Raw genomic sequence first — 10,279 nt, 5'->3', positions numbered from 1 at the left:
AGAGCGACGCAACCGTGGAATCAAGTCAGTGGGGGAAAGAGATGCGGGACTTGAACTTAGGGGTCCACAAGTTCGGTCCCGGTGGTTATAGAGTGGCGAAATCTATATGGGACAAGGAGGACGCGGAGCGTGCCAAGCAAGGCCTATTGCCCCTCTTTGAGAAATACCGTGACAAGCAGACCAGGAAGTATGTCAGGGCCCGGTACAAGGTGGACCCGGTAACCAAGGAGCTTACCACGGATCCGAAGACCAAGGCGCTTGAGCGTCTTCTGGTAAGGAATACACCCCCACGTAATTAGCTCCATATGGTTGCATTCTAATTAATGAAGCCAATTTTCTAAATGGTTCATGTTCCTTCCGCAGGAAACTGAAAGCAGTAGCACGGGGTCGTCTCAGAGCTCCCCTTTCGACACGCCTTCAAATAGGGCGTTGAACATAATGAAAAACAAGGATAAGCTCAGTAAGCCGTCGTCAGCTGGTCGTGTGGCTAGCAAAGGCTTGTCCACGAAATGGTTGGAGTACTATACCGCTGGGCGAAAGGAGAGAAAGACCAGCTTGCAAAGCCAGGAGCGCGAGGTTCAACAACTCAAGGCACAAGTGGTGCGGATTCCGGAGATCGTCGAAGAGGAAGTGCGAGACCAACTGGGAGCGACGATCACCGCCATTATGCCTACCTTGGTTTCTGGGTTGCATGCGTGGATTGCGGGCGGCCAACAGGGGCCGCCCCCGATTCCCAGCTTCACGGGCAGCAACTCGCGCAACGTGCCGGCGGCACCATTGGTGTCTCCGGCGGAGGCGGCATTGGTCTCTCCCGCGGCGGCGGCGTCGGCATTGCAGCTTAATACACCCGGGTGTGGGAAGAATACGCCGGCCGACACCTCGGCAGCAAGCGCCCCCTCCGTCACTTGCACGCCCGCCGTTGGCGGTGCCTCGACATTAGCCGAGCTCGACGCCATCACAGTAACTAATTAAGCCTCTCGGCCGATGACTTCATCTCCTTGCCTTTGACTAGGCATCCCTGATGCCCTACATGTTTTCGCAGGGCACCACCGGCGTTCCATGCACTCTCCTGCACTTCGTGAACGACGAGTTGGTCGATGTCGCCAAGGGCAGGGGCAGCCGCATGTTCCACGATAATCAGATGCCACCCACCGTTTATAGGGTTCAACTGGTTCGGGTGCTGCCGGGCTTCGTCGACATGTTACCTCCGTATCGACCCCATGGGGCTGACGAAGATGATGTGATGACCCTCAGCGCCTGCATAAACTGGCCCATGATTTAGCCGAAGAGCCAGATTCGTTTGGGGGCGGGGGACACCACCCCAGAGACAACACCGCCAGTCGTGTCGGCACCAAGCCATGGCAAGACCCCCGCAACGCTACCGGACATGCCGGACAATGGATATGGCACAAGATCCGGACATGCATATGGCACAGGATCCGGACAACGCCAACGACGACAACGATGGTACATTTACCAACGTTGATAAGTACTTCAACGAACATGGGTACGGTGACGAATTCTTGGGGCCTCCTTCTCAAGAACCCAACCCTGCAAAAGATGATCTAGCTGGTACCGCGGAGAAACCCAGTTGCAACAGGAGTCATCTGGCGTTCAGTTCTTAGGAGACGCCTCCAGCTGTCGCTTTCACCGAGTCTCAGATAGCCGAGGTGCGAAATATTACCAGCCCCAACACACTCAAGAATGTTGTCTGTGAGCAGAACTCGATCCCATTACAGCAGAAGAAGAAGGGACGGAAAAGAAAGACTAACAAGGGTGCGAGCCAGCCGGCACCGAGTACGATCCGTGCTCAGGACGGGCCACCTTCACCTAAGGATATCTCGAGGAGGGTGCATGTGGTGGGTAGGCTGATGCTACCGACTAATCTGCTCAATGCTGCAACTGGTGCTATGCGGAGTCTGCATGACAGTGTTCTTTCTTTGGAGAAGCGGTGTCTCCGAGAGAATGATGTGGCATACCCGGTTTTGTGGCCAAGGTGCCAGAGGGCAAGGGCTTTGTGGATAGCGCCATCGGGGGTATGATCGTCCTGCGGTTTGATGACATCTTCGCTATGTTTAACCTTCATCCGCTGCACTACACCTTCGTTTGGCTATTTTCGCTGAGTATGGAGATGCGGATCATTAGAGACAAGACTCCAGGCATCGTGATAGTCGACCCCTTCTACATGTGTGCCAAGATCTTGGGCAGCGCTAGGGACTGGCAAGTCGCGAGTTCATACCTCGAAGGCGTCATTCTGGCAAACCTAGATAAGGATAACTTCCTCGTGCCTTACTTTCCCGAGTAAGTCATCCCCTCACCGCCCTGTAACATATGATTTCTTAGATTTCGATCGTTTTTTTTTCTAACATTCCGTGTTTTGTGCAGTGACACACATTGCACACTCATCCTCTTAAGCCCGAAATATTCCATGGCCACATATTTCTACTCGAACCGTCAGTCGAAGAAAGACTACACAAATATCAAGAAAGTTCTTGATGATGTTCTCCTCAGCTACGCCAGATCTGGAGGCACCTTCACCAGGCCAATTCGTAGGTACGGCAAGCACATGTTTGCCCACAATACGACGTTCCCTTGCGTCAAGCAGCCGCCTGGCGGTCAGAAGGATGCCTACTGCGTCCTCCATCACATGTAGGCGATCGTACGGGACCATAATCACCTTCTGCTACCAAATAATCTCAAAGATTGGGCCACAAGCTTGTCGGCAATACAGGACGCGGACATCAGACAAGAATTCTTTCGCATCCAGTCAGAGTTTGCGGAAATCATCCATCAAGATGTCTTTCGTATCTCGGGGCAGTTCTACCTCAGCAGATATCAACCTTCCAACAGTGAGATAGAAACAACGCTACAAATGCAGGCTGACAACGCCCGCGATTTCATGACCATCACGATAGACGGCGGCTTCATCCACGCTCCGGTCCCTAAGTCGAGTCAAAAGTAGTGATGCTATGTGTAGTTCTGAAATATCGATTAGCTCATGTTGTAATTAAACTTTAATGAACTTGTATGTCTCTTTGGTTTGGACAGTCATTCAACTTATATGTAGTCGATGCTATTTATTAGTAGGACCATGAATCGTGCTATTAATGTCTTGCTTTTCTCTTCCGATCCTTTTGTTGAATACTTATATATTGCTTATGTATTATCTGTGAATTGCTACTAACGTTTTGTTTGGCTAGTGCATAGAGATGCCGTTGTATGTCGTGTACAAGGGTAAGGTTCCCGGAGTCTACGACGACTGGGAGGAGTGTCGGAGACAGGTTCACCGTTTCAGCGGTAACAGTTACAAATGGTACACCACTAGGGCGGAGGCGGAAGCTAGATACGCGTGCTATCTAGCGGGAGAGAGGAGGGAGCTGAGGAGGAACCGGATGAAGACCAGTTTCATCGCGATGATGCTCATCGTGATGACCGCAGCTCTCTTCTATGTGATGGTAGTTTAGATGATCGATATCGACTTGTAATGTGAAGACAAACTCGCTACTCGCGATCTCGAGACTTGTAATGTTCTAACTTTGTTCGGTCTTTTGAATCCGGAGACTAATATGATGAATTGTATTCAGAGACTAATCTTCTATTGTATTTGATGAATCTGCTGTTTATATGTTGTGATGTCTATATTCTGTGCAGTAATATATTTTGTAACCTGTGTAAATATCAGAAATTTTTTCCTAATATTCATACTAGTGGCGCACCATACATCACATTAGTGGCGCACTGCAATAAACATACTAGTGACACATTATCAGTTAGTGTGCCATTAGTAACCCAGAGCACAAGATAAATATGGCCCTCTGGGAGGCATACTAATGGTGCACAGTGTGACTTACTAACGGCGCACTGCCTCATGCACCACTATAGTCTGGTATACTAATGGCGCACCAGAGGCGCGCCATTAGTATATGTTACTAGTGATAGTGGCGCACATGTATTGCGTCATTAATGGCCAAAACAGATACGTCACTAATAAATCTTTTTTAGTAGTGTAGTAAGCCGCCATTTTCCGATCTCTGATATAATTGCATGATATATCATATAGTACGGTTAAACTAAATGAATGAATCGAAATCAAAAACTTTCAGGTTTGGTATAAGAAATGTATCACTCCGAGAATACCAGAGCACGGACAGAATATTTAGCAAATATCCATGATAGGGTTGTACAATTATGTACTTCACATTATGTAAAGCAAAAAAGGCTAAACTTTGTGTTTTCTTTTTCCTTTCGTTTTCAGGATGAAAAGAAAAGCCCGTGTTCTCACACCAACCGGCTAGAAACATCGTGGAATTCAGCTAGGGTTGCACGCATATAATACAGTGACAGAAAGCAAAAGAAGTCCAAGACGAAAGTCCACGGTAAGAGAAGGCAGCACGCCGCACGCGGTAGTTGTTGATGCACAACAAAAACAGTAGCCGCCACGAAACCAGAAAGCGTGACCAGATTTTTCTTTTAACTTCATCCAACCCCGACCCCAATCCGTATTTAACTCCGAAACCCCTCCACTCCCTCTCGCCCACCCCGAATCCGTCCGCCATGAACTCGCTCCAATCCTTCCTCGCCGTCGCGCCCGTCAAGCCGGCCGCGGCCGCCGCGAGGCTCCCGTCGTCCCGGCGGGCGCGCGTCTCCGCCTGCCTCGCGACCCCGGCGCCCGCGCCGACCGCCCCCGCGGCGGCGCGGCGGGAGCTGTCCGCGGCGAGCCGGGCCGTCATGGCGGACGAGGCCAAGTACATCGTGGGCACCTACAAGCGCGCCCAGGTCGTCTTCGTGGCGGGGCGCGGCTGCAAGCTCTACGACATCGATGGGCGTGAGTACCTTGACATGGCCGCCGGCATCGCCGTCAACGCCCTCGGCCACGGCGACCCCGACGTGGACGCCGCCGCCGCGGACCAGCGCGGACGCCTGGTCCACGCCAGCAACGTCGGCTACACCGTGCCCCAGGTACGCCTCCCCTGCTCCCCACCAACCCCATCCCAAACTCACTCCACAATGTCCGCAACGTGTTCGACGCTTTGCTTGCCTGGTTAATCTTCCCACACGGTCTCTCCTTCTCGTCTGACATCCATTTCTTGAACGCGCAGGTGGAGCTCGCCAAGCGGCTCGTGGAGGCCTCCTTTGCTGACCGCGCCTTCTTTGCCAACTCCGGCACTGAGGCCAATGAGGCGGCCATCAAATTCGCCAGGAAGTACCAGAGGGTCGCGCACCCCAACGGTGATGCGCCTACGGAGTTCATGTCCTTCACCAACTGCTTCCATGGCCGGACCATTGGCTCGCTCGCGCTGACTAGCAAGGTGCAGTACAGGGAGCCCTTTGAACCTGTCATGCCCGGCTCAACATTTGTCGAGTATGGCAATTTGGAGGAGGCCAAGAAGGTGATACAGTCGGGGAAGATTGCTGCTGTGTTTGTCGAGCCCGTGCAGGGTGAGGGTGGGATTCACAGTGCCACCAACGAGTTCTTGCAGGGACTGCGGGATGCTTGTGATGAGGCAGGGGCTCTCTTGGTCTTTGACGAGGTATGACACAACTTACCTTCATTAATAGTTGTCTCTGTAGTCGATTGCATAGAAATAATTAGTGGTAACTACACAATTTCTGAATTTCTAGTATAAGGAGAGAAAATTATTTTCTGTTCTGGAGATTCATCAGTGGTTCGACAGGGAATGTATTTTTTTTTTAGAACGAAGACGCCAAATGCGTCCGGCAGGGAATGTATTCCCTATTGCTTCCTAATTCTGGGAGACCGGGACAACTTTCTGATCATTGTCCCCATGAAGGGATCTTCCATGAGAGCCTGCATTTTCATATTTGAAATAACCAAAATGCAAATACGCAATTCAACAGTAGGGATTTAGGATTGCACTGTGAAGTTCAACTTCTGTCAATTTGAGATGTGGAGACATCTAATCTACTGTTTGCAACACAGGTGCAATGTGGTCTGGGGCGCACAGGTTACCTCTGGGCCCATGAGGTTTATGGTGTATTACCTGACATAATGACCTTGGCGAAGCCACTGGCCAACGGCCTTCCCATTGGTGTGGCCTTGGTCACCGAAAAGGTTGCGGCAGCCATACACTACGGTGACCATGGTACCACATTCGGCGGAGGCCCTTTTGTGTGCCATGCTGCATTAGCCACATTGGACAAGATCCAGAAACCTGGCTTTCTAGCAGAGGTGACCAAGAAAGGAGAATACTTCAAGCAGCTGCTCAAAACTAAGCTGGGTGGAAACCCTCATGTCAAAGAGATCCGGGGGGCCGGTCTCATCGTTGGCATTGAGCTCGACGTACCGGCTGGGCCTTTGGTCGATGCGTGCTTGGATGCTGGTGTCTTTCTGCTGACGGCCGGGAAAGGCAATGTGGTGAGGCTTGTGCCTGCGCTCATCGTGTCGGAGAAGGAGCTGGAGCAAGCTGCAGAGGTGATAAGGGAATGTCTACCTGCTCTTGAAGCCTCTACCTCTTAGTGTAAACAAGATCTCTTAAGATCTACATGTTGAAGTTTCTTTCGAAATTTGGAAGGGAATAAAATGTCATGTTGGACTATTGTGATGTTGAAGTTCTTTTCAAAGTTTGGAAGGAAACAATGCCTGTGTTGTTGTCGGTATAAGTCTTTTATTGGCTAAGTTATATCTGCCTAAATTACAAGGACGGCATTGACATTGCACATCTCTTGACTGAAAACAGGAACATCAGTTACGCAGAAGCCTAGCAAGAACTCCGACGATGGGCGCAACAGTGTAGGTCGATGGCTCGCCTTGCCGGTAATTTCCCCGAGAATCGTCGTAATGGTCGTTGTTGTCAGGCCCTCCGACGATGGCGCCGTCAATCACATTCAAGTTGGGCGCAGACCTGTGGAAGTACTCGGCTCCTTTGCCGCAGGAGATCTTCCCCGGGTATTTCCTGATGGATGGCAGCGACGAGCCGCGGTGGTGCGGCTGCAACGGGTACCTCTTTCCAACCCCAACCATGTAGCTCATCTTCATTGGGTTCTTGCCAAGGATGTAGTCCACCTGTGACCGTGCGAACGAGACGAGCTGCGCCGGTGGCAGCCTCACGCCGCCGCACTGCAGGGAAGCCCTCGCCGCCGCCAGGTGGTCGGCGTGCATGACGAGGACGAACATCGCCGTCGTGACGTCCTGCAGATTAGACCAGGGCTGCAGGTAGAGCATGCCGCCCGGGGTGAGCCGCCCGCTGCGGCCGTCACCATGCTGAACGACATTGCAGAGGAAGCTCTCCACGTTGCTCCTCATCTCGGCGTGGCGGCCGCTGTTGGCCAGCTTCCCTTGGAGGATGAGCTGCAGTATGGCCAGCATAGTCATCAGTTACTGAAGCTTAAAGTTGTTGTCACTTCACCAGACCTACTAGGATCATCATGGTACATTTACCTTGGCGACCAGTGCCTGGGCTCCGACGAACTTGTCGTCCCAGGACAACGACTGCGGCACCCCGCCAACGTTGTTGGTGCCGGCGATGTAGGCCTTGTACTCCTGGTGGCCGGTGGCGATGTAGAGCCAGACAGCTGCCCACAGCAGCTCGTCCTGTTCCAAACAAGTTTCAGTATTTGCTTTACAACACTGCTATTTTTCTGTTCATTATTGTGACATTAATTAGTGATGTGCTTCCTACCTCGTCGCCGCTGCTACTGTAGAAACTTCTGGCCGATGGAATGCTGTTCTGGTAGAGGCCACGGTGGTTCTTGGCGAACTGAAACAACTGCAGAAGCAAGTCACTCAAGAAATTAGCTGACCACGGCTTCAGTTTTCTAGCAATAATTAATTTGACATTCATTTTTAGCCACTATATGACCACGGCTTTATGAATTGATTTGCTAAATAAATCCCATCACATTATTTTTCAAATTGATGGTAGCCACCGTTCAATTTCCCCAATTTAAAGGGCAAATTGATACGTGCGTCGCTCTATTTTCTTATCTAGTACTATTACACCAATGGATTTTTGACCATCCATTGTGTAATCTGCGTGCTGCGTGTGCCAAAACTCAAAACATGCAGCAGTCTCTCTGAATGTAAGCAAGTAAAAATGCGCACCTGTTTCGCGTGCTTCAGAAGCGTCGACGCGTACCGGGGATCGCCGCGCGGCCCTGTGAACGCGACGGAGGCCGCGGCCAGTGCCGCCGCCGTCTCCGCGGCGACGTCGGAGCCTGGGTGGGTGGCGTTCACCACGTAGGCCCTCCGGGGCGTGTCCATGTCCTCCGGCCGCTCCCAGCACGCGTGGTCGGAGTCGCCGTCGCCGACATTCACGTAGAGCACGTCGGGGTGGGCGTGCGCCTTGGCCAGGTAATCGGCACCCCACCGCACCGCCTGGAGCGCGTGGCTCAGCTCCCCCGCCGCGGCCAGCCGGTCCCGGTGCTCCACCACGCTCCACGAGAGCATCGTCACCGTGAAAGCCATGGGGAACCCGAACTTGACGTTGTCGCCGGAGTCGTAGTAGCCGCCGATGAGATCCACCTGCACGTCGATCGATCAAGCATGCCAGCATCATGCACGAACCAAACACGTACAACGTAGTAATACACATGCATGCATCGCCGATGTGCTTACGCCGTGGTCGGCGCCGTCCTTGAGGGCCGAGTCGCCGCGCCATTGGACGCGCCGGGTCGGCGGCAGCTTGCCGGAGCGCTGCGCCTCGAAGTAGAGCAGCGACTTGGTGAGCGCGGTGGCGTAGTCCCGCTGGGCGGCTTGGCACGCCGTGGTTGCCAAAAACCATACCACGGCGGCAACGAGCAGCACCCTAGCCCTTGCCACCATCTTCGTCGTCCCTCGGCGTTCACTAGCTAGTTTCTCTACAACAAAAACTACTGGCTAGTTTCTTGTTAGGTCCTATCGTTGTATTGTACCACTGTCTTATGTGTGCAGTAGAGTGATCAGCGAGTACGCTCCTCCCGTCGACGGGACAAGTGTATTTATAGGCGCAAGTAAGGAGATGGGGTGAGAGGAATAAGGTTTCAATCCACTATGAATTGGTGAAACAAATCCATCAGAAATGCAAGCATTGATATCCTACAATGATTACGCGCCATACATGCACGAGTATTGATTTGTTTTGACTATGTGCGGAGATTTTGCGACCTTCAGAAACCGGGTGCCAAATGTAAATCGTATCGTCCCCGTATCTGAACTTATTTGGCCGAATTAACTTCATTGGAGAAGGTCGATATTTCCTACAGCCAGTTCATATATTTTTTGGACGCGTTTGAGATCATGTATTTATGGTGTATATATGGATCTCATTTGCGAATAAAAGGACTGTATTGATTACTCTGAGATCTGAATACTATCTTTGGAAATTGAAGAGTTAACATACAAGATGGATAATGAAAAACGTTACACTGGGCTGTGCCTACGTGAGTAGATCTTCTCGAGTGAGAGAATGGATGGATATGTGGGAATCAATGGCCGGGCTCTTTAGCTTCTCGCACAATATGAGATGGGTTTTTACTACTCCAATAGCCAATAGATTAGCAGTAGTTTCTGGGCCTCATAGAAGGGGTTTGCTTCAATTGGCAACTTTTATGTTAGTTTGAGAAAACAAGATATCAATCAATGAGATAACACCTAAGCTTCCATCAAACAAGCAACCAGTACAATTAAAAAGCCCGTTTAGAAAATGAGCAATGTGAAGGACGTCTAAGAAGAAAATAATTACTCTTTATAGTAGATCTGATCCTTTTCGCATAAAAAAGAGGCCTATTTAGAACATGAGCAATGTGAGGGCCGTCTAAGAAGAAAACATTAACATTCTTGCCTTTTTCCTTTTTTTGAGAGAATGACATTCTTGCCATTAGTCCGTGCTCACTCTTCTCTTTTGCTCTTTTATCATGATTTCATCCTGTCAAAGCCGTTTGACCATTAGTGCGGCGTTGGATTGACAGTTCTGCCCCTGCTAGCCCACTCACTGATGCGTGGGACCCAGACGACCTAGCTCGAGCACAATGGCCACTGCCATGTGGGACCCAATACATCTATCCTTTTCAAATGGCATATCACATAATTGAACTTAACACGGTATTAAATAACAACTCATAGTTCCAGTGACATACCACAAAATTGAACTCAACACTTAACTAATTCATATACAAGTTCATAGTTAATACGAGTCAATCCATTTGAACCTTCAAATCCAAAATACAACCCTAAATAGTTTGAAGTACACATAATTAAACTTCACTAATTAAACATCGCCGAAAACAGGATGGAGGCTCCAAAGCCACCTAGTCGTCATCCCGGGAGCCGGATGAGGCCTCC

General features: G+C 50.8%; 2 protein-coding genes across 2 annotated transcripts; one reads left to right on the top strand and one right to left on the bottom strand.

Moving 5' to 3' along the window:
• Positions 1-4,500: 4,500 nt before the first annotated feature.
• LOC123189760 (acetylornithine aminotransferase, mitochondrial) lies at positions 4,501-6,557 on the top strand. The gene is made up of 3 exons (XM_044602253.1): positions 4,501-4,959; positions 5,100-5,531; positions 5,942-6,557. Exons 1-3 carry the CDS (start codon positions 4,555-4,557, stop codon positions 6,476-6,478), a joined length of 1,374 nt encoding a protein of 457 aa, XP_044458188.1. The 5' UTR covers positions 4,501-4,554; the 3' UTR covers positions 6,479-6,557.
• Positions 6,558-6,703: 146 nt separating this feature from the next.
• Positions 6,704-9,004, bottom strand: LOC123189770 (endoglucanase 14). Its single transcript, XM_044602261.1, has 5 exons — positions 8,576-9,004; positions 8,063-8,482; positions 7,641-7,727; positions 7,400-7,552; positions 6,704-7,309 (listed from the first exon to the last, which is right to left on the bottom strand). The coding sequence occupies exons 1-5, from the start codon at positions 8,780-8,782 to the stop codon at positions 6,704-6,706; spliced, it is 1,473 nt and encodes a 490-aa protein (XP_044458196.1). The 5' UTR covers positions 8,783-9,004.
• Positions 9,005-10,279: the final 1,275 nt, after the last annotated feature.

This window comes from Triticum aestivum, chromosome 1A, assembly GCF_018294505.1.
Source record: "Triticum aestivum cultivar Chinese Spring chromosome 1A, IWGSC CS RefSeq v2.1, whole genome shotgun sequence".
In the NCBI taxonomy this organism is placed as follows: domain Eukaryota; kingdom Viridiplantae; phylum Streptophyta; class Magnoliopsida; order Poales; family Poaceae; genus Triticum; species Triticum aestivum.
Note: the sequence above shows the minus strand (reverse complement) of the source record. Positions and strands in the feature narration are given on the sequence as shown.